Source organism: Myxocyprinus asiaticus, chromosome 50 (genome assembly GCF_019703515.2).
Source record: "Myxocyprinus asiaticus isolate MX2 ecotype Aquarium Trade chromosome 50, UBuf_Myxa_2, whole genome shotgun sequence".
Taxonomy (NCBI): Eukaryota; Metazoa; Chordata; class Actinopteri; order Cypriniformes; family Catostomidae; genus Myxocyprinus; species Myxocyprinus asiaticus.
In genome coordinates, this window is record NC_059393.1 from 3,115,476 (window position 1) to 3,134,826 (window position 19,351).

General features: G+C 42.3%; 1 protein-coding gene across 3 annotated transcripts in view; it reads right to left on the minus strand.

The window, feature by feature from the left end:
* LOC127438689 (serine/threonine-protein kinase MARK1-like) overlaps positions 1 to 19,351 on the minus strand; it is a 103,799-nt gene that overhangs the window by 45,212 nt on the left and 39,236 nt on the right. For 2 of the 3 annotated variants that reach the window (XM_051694458.1, XM_051694457.1), the window contains exons 4-6: positions 18,414 to 18,462; positions 4,774 to 4,839; positions 4,595 to 4,665 (exon numbers count right to left, since the gene is read on the minus strand). In XM_051694458.1, the coding sequence (XP_051550418.1) occupies positions 4,595 to 4,665; positions 4,774 to 4,839; positions 18,414 to 18,462 (186 nt within the window). Of the gene's footprint in view, positions 1 to 4,594; positions 4,666 to 4,773; positions 4,840 to 8,604; positions 8,803 to 18,413; positions 18,463 to 19,351 lie in introns of those variants that run through there. The other variant, XM_051694459.1, reaches the window with a different exon arrangement.

Consider the following 19,351-nt stretch of genomic DNA (forward strand, 5'->3'; position numbering starts at 1 on the left):
CTGCATTTACACCATACCCACTAGGGGTAAGTAAACCTATGGCAAGCCGTATTAATTTCTAGTACTTAATTTAAGTTGCTAATATCTATTCATTAGATTATAGTTCTGATTTATAAGAATCTAGCACCAATTCCAATAGTGACTGTTATCTGTTAATTTTTTTATTCTTGTATTCTTATTCATAAGATAATAGTACTGTTGCAACTTTTCACCATTCCAAAACTAGACTAGTAAAATTTCCATTGTTACTAGTAACAAATTGCAAATTTTTGCAGGATCCATTGGGATCAAGGATACGGATATTTACTTCTGACAAGTATTCCAATTTTTGCAAGTACCATTCCAGTTTTACTAGTAACTATTAATTATGTACACTTATATGTATTTACTATTGCAATACTGAGTAGTGTCTGTTTAATTAATTACTGGTTACTATTCATTAGATATTAGTATTGTCTTTGCATCTATTCCAAAAGTGACTAGTAACTGTTCCACTGTTACTGGTAACAACAAAAAGCAATTTTTGCTATTGAATTTCATTGGGATCCAGGATACAGAAATTTAATTCTGCCAAGTATGTATTCATATTTTTACTAGTACCCATTCCAGTTTTACAAACTATTAATTAGGTGCACTTACTTGTAGGTACTATTCCATTAGTGACTAGTATCTGTTAAATCAGTTACTATTACTTATAAATATTACATATTAGTACTGTTTTGCAACTAGTTAGTATTCCAAAAGTGACTAGTAATTGTTCCAATGTAACTGGAAACAAATAGCAAATTTTTGCTGCTGAATTCCATTGGGGTCCGGGACACATTTATTTACTTCAGACTAATATTCCCATTTTTACTCATTTCCATTCCAGTTTTACTATTAACTATTAATCAGATACTGATTTGTAGCTTCTATTCCAATAGTGACTAGTATCTATTCAATTATTTATTAGTACTTATTCATTAGATCAGTGGTTCCCAACCCTTTTCCTGGAGGCCCCCCAACACAACACATTTTGGATATCTAATCAAATACTCCTAATTCAACTCATTAGCTCGTTAGTAGAGACTCCACGACCTGAATTGGGTGTGTCAGATAAGGGAGATATACAAAATGTGCAGTGTTGGGGGGCCTCCAGGAACAGGGTTGGGAACCACTGCATTAGATATTAGTAGGGATGGGAATCATAAAGAATTGAACAATTCCGGTTACAATTCTGATTCCTTCTAACAATTCCAGTTCCTTAACGGTTCCAGTAACGATTACAGTAATTATTTTAGTACCTTTTCTAAAAAGAATGATTTGGAAATGAGAAATGCAATTCTTTTTGTATTTACTACCATCTGCTGTCTGTTACCAAATGATGAGATCAATTCAGCCTTCTACAGAGCAGATATAACAAATCAGAAATAAACTGAATACAATTCTTGTTAAAGGTATGTTTGCAGACTTTTCAGAGACATAATTACAATCCAGTAATAGCTCCTCACTAGGGCTGGGTGATATGTCTTAAAAAATTATATCGCTATATTTTTTAGTCTATTGACAATATTCGATATATATCTCGATAATTATGTATTTGCTCTAGAATGGCTCAAACGTGTTTTGTTGTTTTATCAGAGGAACCATCATTTCTTCCAAACAGCCATTGTAGCCAAGTAGATTAAATATTTTAAAGACTAATTTGTTTTTCATTAAATAAACACAAGGGAGAATGAAATTCAATCATTTTCATTGACAAGCACTTTTTTTATATTAATATTTCATACACAATGATACATAGTAGCTTAATAAAAAGCATTATTTACCTTTAAATGTTTTTACTGTACAAAGCTACTTCACTAACCTATTTTTGAAACCCCAGTTGAACATTTCATAATACAAAATTATTACTGTGGGACACATCAGGTTGATTATTATAATATACTGCTGAATTCAAATTATTATTCTGATTATTAGATTTGCGTTATACAAAAGTAATATATCTGTCCTGTTTACTTCATCTTCACCTGGGGCTTTTATTTTGACACTGAAAGTGCTGCAGTTTTTACTTCAACTTCACAAGGAGCTTTTATTTAGACACAGAAAAGGCAATAGTCCTTTTTCACACTCTGGGCTTTGGAACGTGGAAGTAAACGTTTGCAGGGTAAACTTCGACAGTGGTGAATGGGAGTGAATGGGAGATCCACAGCAGATATTATTTTCACTTACCCATTTGCTCCAAGAACCAAATGAAAAAATCCACTATTACATTTGAATGACTTTCCAGAAGAAAAAAATTAAATAGAGAGCAGTGGATTAAGTCTGTCAGATGGGAGGAGATGCCAAATTTACAGTCACTCTCTCAGCAGCTGTAATAGAAACCCCCTCACAGCTGTAGTAATTCAATTTTTGAAACTGATTCCAGGGTAATATAACACAAAGCGTAATATCATAAACTTACACTCAATATTTAAAAAAATTATAATATAAAAAAGTTTGCTAGATTTACGCTGCTAAATAAGGTGGAAACGCGGCATCACAGTCTGTGAAAAAGGTCTATGTGAATTTGACAGTTTACAATGTTCTGCATTTCATAAAACCCTGTAATCTTTTCTGTTATTCTGTGCCACATTTGTAGATTTGTATAATAACTTGTAACTGTTACTAATGTTTGGAATTACGCGAATGCTCGAACCTGCATTACTTTGATTTCACAATGCACATGAACTGATCTGAGAGCGCCGCCATGCACATGCAGACAGATCAGCGCGTCACACACCCTGTTTATCTGTCTTTAAATCACAGCCTTTTGTGGATTAATAATCACATAGGACCAACTCGCCATTTTGATGTAATTTTGATTAATTGTGCAGCCCTGATGAAATTAGTCTACTGATGCGCTCTTTATGAAACTTAATGGCCAAATGATATCACATTCAAATCATCGCGATATTCACACTACTGGTCAATTTTACATCATCAGCAAAATGATCTTGATTGTATCGTTAATATTCAATATATCGCCAAGCCCTACTCCTAACTATATTTTAAATAAACAAATCTAAACAAACAAGAAATGTGATGGCATATTTCATTAATTATTTTATAAAATTGTACTTATTACAACAAAACTTGTGTATCTTTAATTATAAAGTGTCATATGAACAACCAGTCAGTAACTGCACTGCTTGATTAAATAAAGAGTAACAGTTCCAGAGACAGTTTAGACTGTGTTATGTAGCCTAATGTTGTACTTCAGGCTTGTGAGACTTCAACAGTTCTTATTTAATTTCATGTTGGACACTCATAACTTGCACATCAGTATAAGATTACTTGTATACTGGACTATACTGAAAGCGATGTTTGTTTCGCGCTGTAGATTAAAAAGGACCGGCTCATTAGAATCATTCTTTGGGATCGGACTATTCCGGAAGCAGCGTATGTTTTGTGCTGTAGATTCAAAAGAACCAGCTCCTTTGAATAATTCTTTCAGGACTCGAACTATACCGAAAGTGCATATGTTTCCCCTTGTAGATTCAAAAGAGCCGGCTCGAGACTCCTTCGATTGGGAATCAAATACACTGGTAGAGCTGTGTGTTTTACACTGTAGAGTCAGTAGAGGGCAGCGCTGCTGCAGAGATGTGCTGCTGGAAACACTGTTAAGAGTATTTCAGGATGGTGTTCCAGCCGCATCGACGAAAAATTGCACGCAGAATCCTTAAAGGAACCGAAAGTCAAAAAGATTATACGATTCCAGTATTTTTTTAAAGACTGGAACCGGTTCTGAACAAGAATCAGTACTCAGTTCCCATCCATAGATATTAGTATTGTCTTTGCAACTTGTCACTATTCCAAAAGTGACTAGTAAAATTTTTTACTGGTAACAAATTGCACATTGTTTGCTTCTGAATTTCATTGGGATCCAGAGTACAGATATCTACTTCTGACTAGTACAATATGTATTCCAGCTTTTACAAGTACCCATTCAAGTTTTACTAACTATTAATTAGGTGCACTTATTTGTAGGTACTATTCCAATAGTGACTAGTATCTGTTCAAGCAGTTACTAGTACTTACAATTATTACATAGTAGTACTGTTTTGGAACTAGTTACTATTCCAAAAGTAATAGTAGTAATTAGGTTTACTTATTTTTAATTACTATTCCAATAGTTACTATACCATTTTTATCAGTACTTTTTAATTTTTTTCCCAACTAGTCACTATTCCACTAGAGAATACTTATTATAAAATGCTTGCTATTTAAATCTATTGGTATCTTGTTGTTCAACAATTTACTTCAGACCATGTATTCCAATAGTTTGTAGTACTTATTCCAGTTATATTAACGACTATTCGTTAGTTACTAGTACTTACTTTGTAGCTACTACTTTAGTTACCCATACAATAGTTTGTAAGTATCTATTCCATTTTCATTTGTACTTATTAGATAGAAGTGCCTATTTATTAGACAATTACAATTGCTTTTACTCACTATTTGTACAAGTCAAAGTGCATAATTTATAGTTCAATAAAAAAATGTAACTATATAAAAAAAAGATTTACTAAAATTTTAATTGATTCTGGTTCCTGGTATGAGGAGTGTATCTTACCTGGCGAAACTTGGCCCTAGCTTCTTTCTCCTTCATTCTCCCATGTGCAACTAAGTAGTCAAACACCTCACCTGACACACACAAACACACAGACATTCAGAGATCTGTGACAGAACATGACATGCACTAATATTGATATTAAATATGCATTTCACCCTGAGAGCATCCATCAAACTCACCTCCACTTGCATACTCCATTATTAAATAAAGTGTCTTTTCTGTTTCTATGACTTCAAATAACTTAACTGAAGGAAAGAGAGAGAGAGACATTAGGGATAGCTTTTGAATTGACAACACATTTGCAGTACACAGTTAGTTTTTTCACAGATCACAATGTATCTACAAACATGTAAAAGTTTGACAATGAACTGAATTTTGATTTTGATTTTTTTACACAATCATTAAATGAACAGTATGTTTAACTAGTAAATTATAGTGATCTTGATATAAGCTGCTAACAGAGGCTCTCATGTCAAACCCTAGTGAGCTGCCTAGCTGTCTACTGTGTACATAGTCAGCATCCTTCTAAGTCTGCATGCTAACTGACATGGAACCTCATGAGATACAGATCTGAAACACTACATAGGCAGCAACTCCACAGCAACTTTGGTGTGTGTATTTGTGTTGTACAAAGGGAATCTGCAGGCACAGAGTAAGTTGACAGGGATGGGTGGGTAATAGTAGTTTTCAGTCTGATTAATCTAAAATCCATCTCAGCCTCAGCCAATCAGCACCCAGCGCTGACACGCATGCGGCCCTGTATGCCAGTCAGAAACAGCCAGTCATGCTAATCGATACAGAAGTGAAAAGGGAGTATTTTGTAGGTAAGAGAGATGCAGAAAAGAGCTGAGCTGGGCAGACGTCAGTCTAAACAGCTAATCGTGCTAAAACAGCCCGTCTTAATGACTCTCTGGTGATTCCCTTCCATTAGCAATATAAATAACCCTGTTACAATACCATAAAAACTGTGTGTGTGTGAGAGAGAGAGAGAGAGACAGAGAAGAATTAGAGAGAGAAAACTTATTCTCTTACTCAGTACTTTTGCCTTGTTTTCCTTTTGAAAGTATCTAAACACACTTAAAACAAGACAATTTGTTAACACTTTACAGTAAGTTTGTACTTGTTAACATTGGTTAATATTAGTTAACATGAACTATCAGTAAACGGTAATTTTACAGCACTTGGATGATTATAACGAAACATGTTAAGAAAATATCCTGGCTTGGGGGTGCCTGGGTAGCTCAGTGAGTAAAGACGCTGACTACCACCCCTGGAGTCGCGAGTTCGAATCCAGGGCCTGCTGAGTGACTCCAGCCAGGTCTCCTAAGCAACCAAATTGGCCCGGTTGCTAGGGAGGGTAGAGTCACATGGGGTAACCTCCTCGTGATCGCTATAATGTGGTTCTCGCTCTTGGTGGGGCACGTGGTGAGTCGTGCATGGATGCCACGGAGAATAGCGTGAAGTCTCCACACGCACTAGGTCTCCGTGGTAATGCACTCAACAAGCCACATGATAAGATGTGCGGATTGATGGTCTCAGACATGGAGGAAACTGAGATTTGTCCTCCACCACCCGGATTGAGGCGAGTCACTACGCCACCACGAGGACCAAAATGGGGAGAAAAGAAAAATATCCTGGCCTTATTTAAGCCTTCTTTAATTTAGAATTAAATTATAAATATAACATATTTACTTATTTGTGTCTTTGGAGTAAAACAGGACCTTTTTCCTAGGACAAATTATTGGCGGGTTTTGTGATAATCACCCAGTTATTAATCTTTGTTAATGTAAGTTTTGACTTATTCTAATGTTTTAATTTAAAAGTTGTATACACTAACAGTTAATGTATTATGAACTAACATATGAACAATGAACAATTGTATTTGTATACATTTACATTAATCAGCATTGATAAATGTTGTAATAAAAACTATTGCTGTTAGTTCATGATACCTAGTGCATTAACTAATGTTAACAAATTTAATCTTATTATAAAGTGTTACTGATATATTTACCTGTGAAGCAAAATGATATAATATAGGACTTTATTCCTACCTATAGGATTCTTGTTTTCAAAGAACTCTAATAAAAAATTGTGAGGTTTATGCTTCAAACAAGACTATTTACCAATGAGATAGATAAATATAAGATTAACATAATCTTAATTCCAATGGAAAACAATAAGGCTGGGTACAAATATAGATTTTCAGATTAATTGCGATCCTTCATTGGAACAATCTTGATATCGATTCTTAAATCCAAAGATTTTTACTCTATGCTCAATTATCTACAATGCGAGAAAAAAGAATATAAAATGTGATCAAAATGAAGGAAAACTAATGATAAAATACAATTAATAAAATGAATACTTTCGTATTGTTCCAAGTTAGAAGGTCCACTGAATCATAAACTACATTCGCTGGGAGAGAATGTTTTTCACATGTAAACAAAATGGACATGGAGGGCCCTATTTTAAGAGCGCTAGCGCAGCGCTATGCTTTAAGTCATAAGTAGTGTTGTCAAAAGTACCGGTACTTTGGTACCAAGTCGAAAATGAAATAAAAAAGGTGTAACGATACCAGTGCCTCTGTAGTACAGGTAGTACCGAGCACCAACTCAATCCAGTACCCGCACACTGCCTGACACACGACCGCTTTCAAATGCTCACACACAAATCTGAGTGTGTGCTCTGTTACTCCCTTTACACTGAAATGCACAATTAATAACATTAAAATTGTGAAATTCTGCAATCTTAGTCTGTATAAGATGCGTGCTTTATATGAATGTGAGAAGCCGACTGCTTATACACTGGAAAATCCAGACATTGAGAATCATTTGCGTTTTATGAGATGACAACCACTGTGAAGCGCACAGCCCATGTAAACTATATATTTATATAATTACATTTATATTTATATAATTATAATCACAGCATGAGCGCTTTCATTATTACACACAATGGTGCAATGATGACTAAGACATTACAGCTTTATTTTCTGTTATAGCATAATTTCCTGTAAAGCTGCTTTGAACCAATGTCTGTTGTGAAAAGCGCTACACAAATAAAAACTTGATCACACTCAGCCATGTAGAGAACTGTTTATCCAGAGAAGTGAGACTTCTGCCAAAAACACACATCAAAATAAAAGCATGATTCAAAATAATTCAGCTAGACGCCTGAAATTGAAGAAACTGCAACAGAAATCAATTGTATAGTTAAATATAATATTCACTGCAGTAATAATAATAATAATAATAATAATAATAATTAAGCGCTATATCACAAGCACTGTACTGAATAAAAGTTTGTTTAAAAAAAGCAATGGTATGTTGAAAAATAATTGTTCTATTCTCACCTGTTAAAAAGAATTAGGAATTAATTTGATTAGGCACCATTTTGATTATGAAATTAAATGAAACTTTAAAACATGGAATTCTGGGAAAAAAAAATTGAAAACAGATTTCAGTAGGACCCTACTTAAAAACACTTAAGCACTGCATATTTAATTGAGAAACGCTTGAAGAAAACATGCATTTCTTTTGATTTATTATCTACATTGAAATTTTACTTTAAATAGACTAAAGGAGTGTGTTAGTCACACATTACCATATCAGCATATTTTTGTTGTGGTATCGAAATTGGTATTGAGAACCTTGAAATTTCACTGGTATCGATACCGACTACTGAAATTTTGGTATCGTGACAACACTAGTCATAAGCGCAGAGTTGAAGGGCACGGCCATGGAGTTTTGGTATTTTCATGCAAGCATGTGCAAAGTCTAGGCGCAAGTGGGTTTGGCGAAATTGCAGGCGCAAAGCGCTAATGGGCTGGATCAAGTGCAATTTAATTCAGAGGTTCTTCTCTGGTTATTGCACCATGTGCACCCTATTAAATAGTCCATTCCCTGTCAAACACCAGCTAAATAAATAAATACAGCACATGCATAAGAAGTTGGCAGTGTAAATGGACTGTATGCAAATGAATTAGAAGAATAGAAATATGGACTTACGTTTTTTTGTGCACTAACTGCATCCTTGTTGAATGTCAGGCATATTTCAAGAGACACACTCCTTAATAAGCATGGAAAATGTGGTTCAGGATTTGATTGTATGCTCCGTTAAATTAAAAATAATGTAAGTATTATTAATAATTTTCATCTACTGACACACAAATCATGGCCAGTATTAATTGTGATTGTATCAGCACGCACTACGCTTCTACCGGTCGATTTTGAAAAATGTAATTCATTTACTGAAACGAGAGTCCCCCAGCCACTGAGGGTTGCGTCAGGAAGGGCATCCGGCGTAAAACCTATGCCAAGTCAAATATATGGATCACGGATGGTCCGCTGTGGCGACCCCTAACTGGAGCAGCCGAAAGAAAAAGAAATGTATTTATTGAAACACGAAAAAAATAAACAAAAAAATATTTCTTAATTCAAATTACACTTCAAATTAAAAGAAAATATAATCAAAATAACGAAGGGGTCAAAAAAATCATAACAAATCCAAACATTTTACCCTCTCCAATTACTTCCACAGGCCCATTTTTCAGTTACTTAAAAATCACTCTATGACAACAGGTGAAATAATATTAATACAAATTAAATCATAAATACAATTGTAAATATAAACATAATAATAATAATTGAAAAAATAAACTATGACCTATAGATAGTTTAACACAAATCTAAAAACAAAATGTGTTTCATAAAATGCCATAATTTGATGTTCCACTGTATTTTCAAAGTTTGGATATGAACTTAATTACCACCTGCTGGTGGAATCTCCAAACTGCAAATAAGGGAAATGAATTCAGACACTGCACCGAAACCAGACCTGCTTTTGAAACGTCTTAGCACAATCACGCATTTCTTAGTAAAATAGCAAATTGTGCTATGCGCCACTTCATTTACATACAATACACCCACAGTTTGCGCGCATACACCCACAGATAGCACAAACACTCCCACCCACGCACGCTTGCTCTGGCACAAAAATTGCGCATAGAATTAGCGCACTCACGAAAATTAGATAAGATGTTGGACACGTCTTTGCGCATTGCGCTTGACTAAGGCACTCACGAAAATAAAGTTCTATAGCTGAAATATTCCCATGTGAAGTAAAATAGCCACAAAACAGTAACAGTAGATCTGTATATATAGAATATTAGTGCATATGCTTTTTTTGTCTTATTGTGTATTTCTCTAAATATTTTTATTCACTTATTTTATTATTGTTATTATCTGTGTATTGTTGTACACAAATTCCTTGTGTGTGTAAGCATAACTGGCAACAAAACTCTTTCTGATTCAGAATTGAATCAGGAATACTGTATAAATACCCAGCCCTAGAAAACACTTTTTCATATAAAGCCATAAACCTCAGTAATCTTTTATACAAGAAAACAAGACTTATTATCTTATTTTGCTTCTCAATTAAATTTATGTTTAAATAAAATAAAAATACTTGGTAAGAAAATGTTTTTAGCAGTGTGTGTCTGTGAGTGTGTGTGTGTGTGTGTGTGTGTGTGTGTGGAGAGAGAGAGAGAGAGAGAGAGAGAGAGAGAGAGAGAAAGTGCAATGTCATGGATGAAACTGAGCTGTAAGTAAAGAGAGAGGCATAGAGAGATGTTAGCGTGACAGCATTTCCAGATCATGGTCTTTGTAGCCCCAGAGGTCACAGGCAGATCTTCATCATAGTTTGTGAGGGTCATTTTGGGGCCAAACAAAGAGCTGCAGCGACATGATGCACCACGACACAAGAAACAATGTTTTACCCTAGGTGTGAATTTGCAGTCTGAATTAAATGTGATAAAATAAAAGTCTGGGTGCTGCACAATAGAACGAAGACAATAAAAAGAAAACATGTCTTTCTATTACATTAGTTTTGCTGACTACTCGCATATGTAGCACCAGTTTAGACGAATCATCAGCAAATGACTAATGAAACTGTTCTTTCAGTGACTCCAATCTGATCTTATAGAAATATGTTACTATACCTACATTTTTTCAAACTGATTTTTACGTGGCATGTTGTATGGATAGCGGCAGTTCCCTATCTGTCACTCACTCGACTTGTGTCGATGTAGTGACACTAGGGGTCGCCCTTGGGAGCCCCAAACACCTCTGATCTTTGAGAAAAGGCCAATGGAAATTGGCGTGCCACTCCCCTGGACATACAGGTATAAAAGGAGCTGGCTCGCAACCACTCATTCAGATTTTCTCTTCGGAGCCGAGCAGTTGTGTTTCAGTGAGCTGAATTCCTCCGCCGATCCATCCACCTCTGCAAAGCTGTTGGATTTGCCTTGCATTACAGCAGCTTCTCCCCCTCTTGTACCGGTGGAGTGCAGAGAATGCCCCTGGGAGCTTCAGCAGACTAAAAGTGTATATTCTTCCTCTGAAAGAGTATATTATCCTTCTAAAAGAGTGGCATTCACAGAGAGCATCTTTTTAAAGATGCCTTTCCGTTTGTGTATAATTCCTGGTTGCGGTCGTTACCTCTCCGCTTCCGACGGCCACAATCGCTGTCTTACGTGCTTGGGCGCTGCCCTCGTGGAGACAGCATTCGTGGACGAGTCATGTCTTCACTGCGAGAACATGACCATGGCAACGTTGCGGTCGCGGCTTTCTTTCGTCGGAGGGAAAGCCACCCCAGTGGCTCCCCGCCTTGGTCCTTCTACCTATCGGGTATGAGGCTGTGTCGGTTAGCACTGGGGGCAATTTGGGGACCCCAATGGGAGCCGCTCCACCGGGTAACCCCCCACGGACTTCCTATTCCCCAGCACGCTCGTTCGTCCCGGTCGAGTTCTAGGATGAGACCGCCGGCTCATCTCAGGGCGAGTTTGCGGTCTCATTCGGGGCTCGCGAAGAGGATGAGCTGTCAATCGCAGCATCGGAGAGCGGGTTCGTCCAGTCTGATGCTGAGGACTCGGCTGGGCTCCCACCTTCAGGTGTGGTCGCCCAGTCGCAGGCCAACGTGGAGCTGGCAGCCATGCTTGGCTGGGTGGCTGCAAGCGTTGGGCTGGATTGGAACCCTTCACTCCCCCCTTAACCCTCGCGGCTTGATGATTGGTGCCTGGGCCCAGAGCGCCGCTCACGGCCGTGACCCACCCCGGTCCCTTTCTTCCCGAAGGTGCATGAGGAGCTTACGAGGTTGTGGCGGGCACCTCTCGATGCCCAGACCCGGTATCTCAGCTCCTCCGCTCTCATTACCCTCGGTGGTGAGGCTGCCAAGGGGGTACTTGGCGATTCCCCAGGTGGATAAGGTGGTTGCGGTGCACCTGTGCCCGCAGAACGCTGCCACCTGGCGGAACCGCCTGAGACTCCCGTCCAGGGCCTGTAGGTTTCTGTTGTCTCTGGTGGCTAAGGCCTACGGTGCCGCTGGACAGGCAGCCTCCGCCCTGCACGCTATGGCTCTCCTGCAAGTGCACCAAGCCAAGGCACTAAAAGAACTGCACGAGGGTAGTTCTGACCCAGAAGTGATGCAGGAGCTTCGCTCGGCGACCGATCTCACCCTCCGGGCGACCAAGGTCACGGCGCGGACTCTCGAGCAGGCAATATTCACCCTCGTGGTCCAGGAACACCACCTTTGGCTCAGCCTGGTCGAGATTAGGGAGGCTGACAAGGCACGGTTCTTTGACACCCCCATCTCCCAGGTTGGCCTATCCGGCGACACCGTCGAGGACTTTTCCCAGCAGTTCTCGGCAGTTAAGAAGCAGACAGAGGCTATTCAGCACATCCTGCCCTGGCATGGATCAAGATACCGCACCCCGTCTGCTCGTCGCCAAGGGCGTCCCCCTACGGCAACAACACCGGCTCCGCCACAGCCCACCCCGGCATGGAGCCACCCGCCGGAAGCAGACGCCCCTCGTCTCACGGCCCGCTGCCAAGAACCCGAGGAAGGCTTCGAAGCACCCCTAAGACAGGCGACCCAGGGATGTGGAGACCCGCTGCACTGGAGGTGGTAGACAGACCACTCCATCCCCCGGGAGGAAAATTTCCTTTTCTGTTAATTTTGCCACATGCCCAGAGGGCTGTGGTACCCACATTGTCAACAAAAGTTTCCGGTTTCCTCATTTCCTGGGTCACACACCTGATGTTCACGACCCACGTTATCATGACCGGCGGACACCGCACCTTTACGGCAGACATGGCCCTCCGGAGGCAGGCCCCCCGACCCGGCGCGCCCAGCTGTGGCACAAACATACCCACACATGGATGGTTCTGACGGACTATGGGGACGATTTCCCTCCTCCCCCATCCTTGACCGGTCCTATGGTGGGTATCCGGAGCCAGGTAAGTGCTTCGACGTCCCCAGACTCAGCACGGCCACGAGTTCGGGGCTCGAGCCTCCTCAACGTGGCGCCGAAGTTTGGAGTTTGGAGGCATGGCATGCGCTCTCCAACCCATCGCAATGCCTGACCAGGACCGTCCGACTCGGCTTTGCGATTCAGTTCGCCAGACGTCCACCCAGGTTCAACGGCATCCGTTTCACCTCAGTGAAGGGCAAGAACGCCGCTGCCCTGCGTGCGGAGATCACGACCCTTCTGCGGAAAGACACGATAGAGCCTGTCCCTCCAGCCGAGATGAAGAAGGGATTTTACAGCCCTTACTTCGTCATACCGAAGAAAGGCTGTGGGTTGCGGCCAATCTTGGACCTGCGAGTGCTGAACCGGGCCTTGCACAGACTTCCGTTCAAGATGCTGATGCAGAAATGCATTTTAGCAAGCATTCGGCGGTATAAACGACACAGGCCCTTCCTGCGGTTTGCTTTCGAAGGCCAGGCATACCAGCACAAGGTCCGTCTGTCCCTGTCGCCTCACATCTTCACGAAAATCGCAGAGGCAGCCCTTTCCCCACTAAGGGAAGTGGGCATCCGCATCCTCGACTGGCTAATCCTAGCTCACTCTCGGGATTTGTTGTGTGCACACAGGGACCTGGTGCTCAGGCACCTCAGCCGGCTGGGGCTTCGGGTCAACTGGGAAAAGAGCAAGCTCTCCCCGGTTCAGAGCATCTCTTTTCTCGGGTTGGAGTTAGACTTAGTCTCGATGATGGCGCACCTCATGAACAAGCACGTGCAGTCTGTGCTGAACTGCCTGAAATCGTTCAAGCAGAGAACGGTGGTCCCACTGAAGCAATTTCAAAGGCTCCTGGGGCATATGGCGTCCTTGGCGGCAGTCACGCTGCTCGGGTTAATGCATATGAGACCGCTTCACCACTGGCTTCAGACTCATGTCCCGAGATGGGCATGGTGCCGCAGGGCACATCATGTGGGCATTACGCCGATCTGTTGCAGCTTGTTCAGCTCTTGGACAGACCTGGCATTTCTACGGGCAGGGGTTCCCCTAGAGCAGGTCTCCAGGTGAGTAGTCGTCACGACAGATGCCTCAAGTCAGGCTGGGGCGCCGTGTGCAATGGGCACGCAGCCGCCGGCTTCTGGATGGGGCCGCGACTGCATTGGCACATCAACTGCCTTGAGTTGCTGGCAGTGTTGCTCGCACTGCGGAGGCTTCAGCCATTGATCCAGGGCAAGCATGTGTTGGTCCGGATGGACAGCACAGCGACGGTAGCATACATCAACCGCCATGGTGGCATACGCTCCCGTCGCATGTCGCAACTCGCTCGCTGTCTCCTCCTCTGGAGTCAGCAGCGACTCAAGTCGTTGCAAGCCACTCACATCCCGGGCGACCTCAACAGCACTGCGGACGCGCTATCATGGCAGGTCACGCTCAGGGGAGAGTGGAGACTCCACCCCCAAGTGGTCCAGCTGATTTGGAGTCGAATCGGTCAAGCGCAGGTAGACCTGTTCGCTTCCCAGGAATCCTCCCACTGCCCGCTCTGGTACACCCTGACCAAGGCTCCACTATGCACAGATGCGCTGGCACACAGCTGGTCCCGGGGGCTACGCAAATATGCATTCCCCCCAGTGAGCCTACTTGCACAGACCCTGTGCAAGGTCAAGGAGGATGAGGAGCAGGTCATCCTAGTAGCACCCTACTGGCCCACCCAGACTTGGTTCTCGGACCTCACACTCCCACGACCAGACCTCTGGAATCTCCACATCTGGCCCTTGGACGGGACATGGAAGACCTAAGTGGCCTACCACCCGCAGTGGTAGACACGATCACTCAGGCTAGGGCTCCCTCTACGAGGCGCCTGTATGCCTTGGAGTGGCGTCTGTTCACTACGTGGTGTTCTTCCCGATGTGAAGGAATGCCTTCCTTCCTGCAGGAGAGGCTGGAGGGGCGGCTGTCCCCCTCCACCTTGAAGGTGTATGTGGCCGCTATAGCGGTGCACCATGACGCAGTTGACGGTAAGTCTCTCGGGAAGCATGACCTGATCATTAGGTTCCTTAGAGGCAAGAGGAGGCTGAACCCTCCCAGACCGCACCTCGTTCCCTTGTGGGATCTCTCTGTGGTCCTACGGGGCATATGGGGAGCCCCGTTTGAGCCCCTGGAGTCAGTTGAGCTAAAGGCACTCTCCTTGAAGACTGCCCTCCTGACTGCACTCACGTCTATCAAGAGGGTTGGGGACATCCAGGGTCCAAGTGTTCTCTGTCAGCGACATGTGCCTGGAGTTCGGTCTGGGATACTCTCACGTGGTCCTGAGACCCTGACCGGGCTATGTGCCCAAGGTTCCCATGACCCCATTTCGGAATCAGGTGGTGAACCTGCAAGCATTGCCCCAGGAGGAGGCAGACCCAGCCTTATCGTTGCTGTGTCCAGTGTGTGCCTTGCACATCTATTTGGACCACACACAGAGCTTTAGACACTCTGAGCAGCTCTTTGTCTGCTTTGGAGGACAGCGGAAAGGGAGCGCTGTCTCCAAACAGAGGATCGCCCACTAGGTCACTGACACCATCACCTTGGCATATCATGCCCAGGACGTGCCGCCCCCCTTGGGGCTACGAGCACACTCTACCAGGAGTGTGGCAACCTCCTGGGCCCTGACCAATGGCGCCTCTTTAGCAGACATCTGCAGAGCAGCGGGCTGGGCAAAACCCAATACCTTCGTGAGGTTCTACAATTTCTGGGTGGAGCTGGTTTTGTCCCGTGTATTATCAGGTAGAAACAGGTAAGTGTACGGGACAACTGGCCGGGTGTAACGCTTGCGCATAGCGCCTTTCCCCTCCTGGAGGGGAAGACATGTGCTTTTACTCCCCAGTCGTGTTCACGAGACCATGGACCCTGGATGTCCTTCCTCCTTAGCCCTGTGGCAGGCGAGTTCGCAGAGAAACTTGATGCTGGCCCAGTACATGTGCTAAAATGCCCTGTACTGGGGTAGGTGCTCCACATGCGCTGGTTACCGGTCTGTAACCCTGTGTGATGTATCTTCTGCGAGATGGTTTCCCCGTTGGTAAACCAGGTGTCTTCCTTGGGCAGAGTCGCCGTGTTTGTAGAGCTCCGTCCCCTCTGTGTAGGACCTACCACGGGGACTTCTCCACGTGCGACACTACCGACAATCTTGGTAAGACCACGTGACGTATTTCCACACAATTACCTCCCCTTCGGGTAGGGTGTGGTCTCTGCAGTGTCTTCCCCTTGGGAAGGGACATCTCACCTATGCGGACACTTAATGGCCCCCAGCTGAACAAGATTTCCATTCTTTTTGGGGAGAAAAAAAGAGAAGAGGCCACGGATGGGGCAGCCTCTCCCCATTTTTTGGCCAGTCGACTTGTCCCCGAGGTGCAGGGGACCGTACGACGCTCGTAGGAGCATTGGGGGAGGTTACGTGATGTAATTATCTCGACGATTGGTTGGTGTTAGCCCACTCGGAGACTTTGGCTGCCCAACATCGAGATGTAGATCTCAGCCATTTGAGCAATCTAGGGCTGCATGTAAACCTAGACAAGAGTGTTCTGTCCAGCTCCTGTTTTTGTCATTACGCCAGTGTCTAGTGATGTTCAGAGTGGGACGCGTTCTCCCTGTGAGAACATTTCACAGGCTTTTGGGGCTCATGATCATGGCTTCTGCTGTCATTCCCATGGGCATGTTGCATGCGAGACCTTTTCAGTGCTGGATGAACTCCGCAAAGGGACTTCAACCACTGATGCATGTGTTCCATCTCTTCAAAGTCACGCGTGGATGTTACCAAACTCTGTTAATTCTGGTGAACGACATGGTGAACCCTCCATGGGTTGGGGCGCTGTATACCAGAGTCGTTCAGCCTATGGGGTTTGGACGGGCCAGCTGCAATATTGGCACATAATCTGTCTGGGGATGTTCACAGTGCTACTGATGTTAAAGTTTTTCCTTCCGGAGATTCAGGACAGCCATTTCCTCATCCGGTCGGACAACAGAACAATGGTGTCCTACATCAGTTGCCAAGGAGGAGTGCGCTGTCATGCCATGCTGAGGCTGGCATGTTGCATTCTTCTGTGAGAACAGTTGTCAGAACAGTTGTTTGTGTGCTTTGGTGGCCACAACAGTGGTGTTTCGGTGTCAAAGTAAAGACTGTCTCATTGGTTTATTGATGCAATTTCAAGTGCTGTCGAAACACGTGGTTTACCTTCGCCTTCGGGTATTCGAGATCATTCTACGAGGAGCATGGCATCCTCGTGAGCTCTGGCTAGAAGTGAGTCCTTGGAGGATATTTGTATGGCAGCAGGGTGGTCCTTTCCGCATACATTTGTTAGATTTTATAATCTAAATGAGGGTTTGACTCCTGCTTCCCAGATTTTCTCTGTTGGAACAGGAGTAAACTCATAAATCCTTCTTTTTATTCAGACGCTTTAGCTCGCTTGTGTGCTGCTATATGCTTTCCACACAGGCTTAGATAGTTGGTAGCTACTGGTTTGCATGGCATGAATGTATATTGTTCCCATATCGAATATGCAGCTCGAGTTCCTACGAAAGGGAATGTCTTGGTTATTTAGAACGTAACCCTGGTTCCCTGAGTGGGAATGAGACACTGCGTAGCTGGCCATACTCTCTAGCAGCTGTATAGGCTTGAGCCTTCCTGCGGAAAACCTGACTCAATGGTGCGACGCGAGCGCCTTTATGGAGCCCATGATGTAGCTCCCTAAGGGCATCACTTAAGCGCCATCAGCCAATAAATTGGTGATTGTATAAGGGCTTAAGACCACCTGACACTTGGACGGTGTCCCATAGCGAATACACAGCATCTCGTTCCCACTCAGGGAACCAGGGTTAACCAAGATGTTTTCTACACTGATTTATATATATATATATATAATTGTTATTTTATTTTTTATTTTTTTATTAATATTTATTTAAACATGGAAAAAACTGGTTAAATGGAGCTGAGAGAACTAAACTTTCATTGGTAATTCAAAGCATTATCAAATTATCAAATTATCCAAAACATCAGAACTGTTCCAATTCTGTGGAAATCTGCAGAAATTTGTAGTTGTCGCACAGAAGGTAGTACATGTAATCTGGATAACATAATTACATAAAAAAATCAAGTACTTTTAATTCGATTAATTCGCATTTGTAAACAGTAACTTTTTATGAATTACATGATTACATGTGGATTACATTATTGCAAATTGGTACTTAATACACTTATATTTAGACTAATCAAAACATGCAATAAATAAACCAAAACTAATCCAAAATAATCTGATTACATTACCTAAAAGTGTAAAAAAAAAAAAGTGTGTGTGTGTGTGTGTGGGGGGGGGGGGGGGGGGCTTAGAGATCAAGCCCAATCCTGTGCCCCTTGATTATCAACAACACAACAAATTCGTTTTCCTTCATTCGCTCCAGGACTATACGAATCAGTGAACTCTTGAAAAGATTTATGGCACATAAAATGGCTGTGTGTTCATATATTCAGTGATGAAGATGACTTACCTATATTAGGATGATTTAAAACCTTCATAATCCTCACTTCACGAAAGAGCTGAGAGAGAAAAGGGTAAAAAATCTGTGTTAGAGGAAATGAGAATGTCAGATATTATTATGTGTGTTCTCTGCTACAAGAAGTGTAAACAACTTCTTGAACCACTGACTTCACTGAAATTTTCTAGTTATTTTACCATTCATCAACCTGGTCAAACCTTGTCATGTCATAAAAAGCTCAAATAATCATTGAATTTTAATTCAGAAATTGAAAACATGTTAAGAAGTGCGCTCAAATCATTGTCTGTATGAAATGTATTTAAAAAAACTTTTTAAAAAACTAACTTTTTTGTGTCACAGCAGACTGAAGGGTAAAAAAGAGGTTGAATGGTAAATTCTACCTCCTGTTCTTCCCCCAATGTCTCTTTATCCTTCTCTGCTTGCTCTCTAAAGCTGCCATACAGATTCACAGATTCTCTTTATAAAGGCAAAACAACAGAAGGCAGCGTTTTTGTGAATGAGTGCTACATGAATGAACGAGCGCGTACAGCCCTACAGCGCGTCGTCAGATGAACTGAGAACTCTGACACGTGATTGGCTCAGTATGGGCAACATATGTGATCTCACAAACCCTTATGAGTAAGAATTTACTGAAATACACTGCACGCATACAAATGAGAAAACAACAACAAATAGAAAAGAACAACAAAAAAAATGTAACAATATAAAAAAGTCACCATGCAATTTCCAAGAAGAGGGAACAAAACGGGGCTTGTTTAATTTGGATTAAACTCTTGTTAAAAGGGCAAGTGAAAGGAGATGATCTCAGGTGGACACACTAAATATTATTTGTGCTGTTTTTTAATGATTTTTTATTTTTTTTTTACATTTAGTTTGAAATTTTACAAGCCTGTTATCAAAATGTAGATATGGCTGAATACATTTTAAAA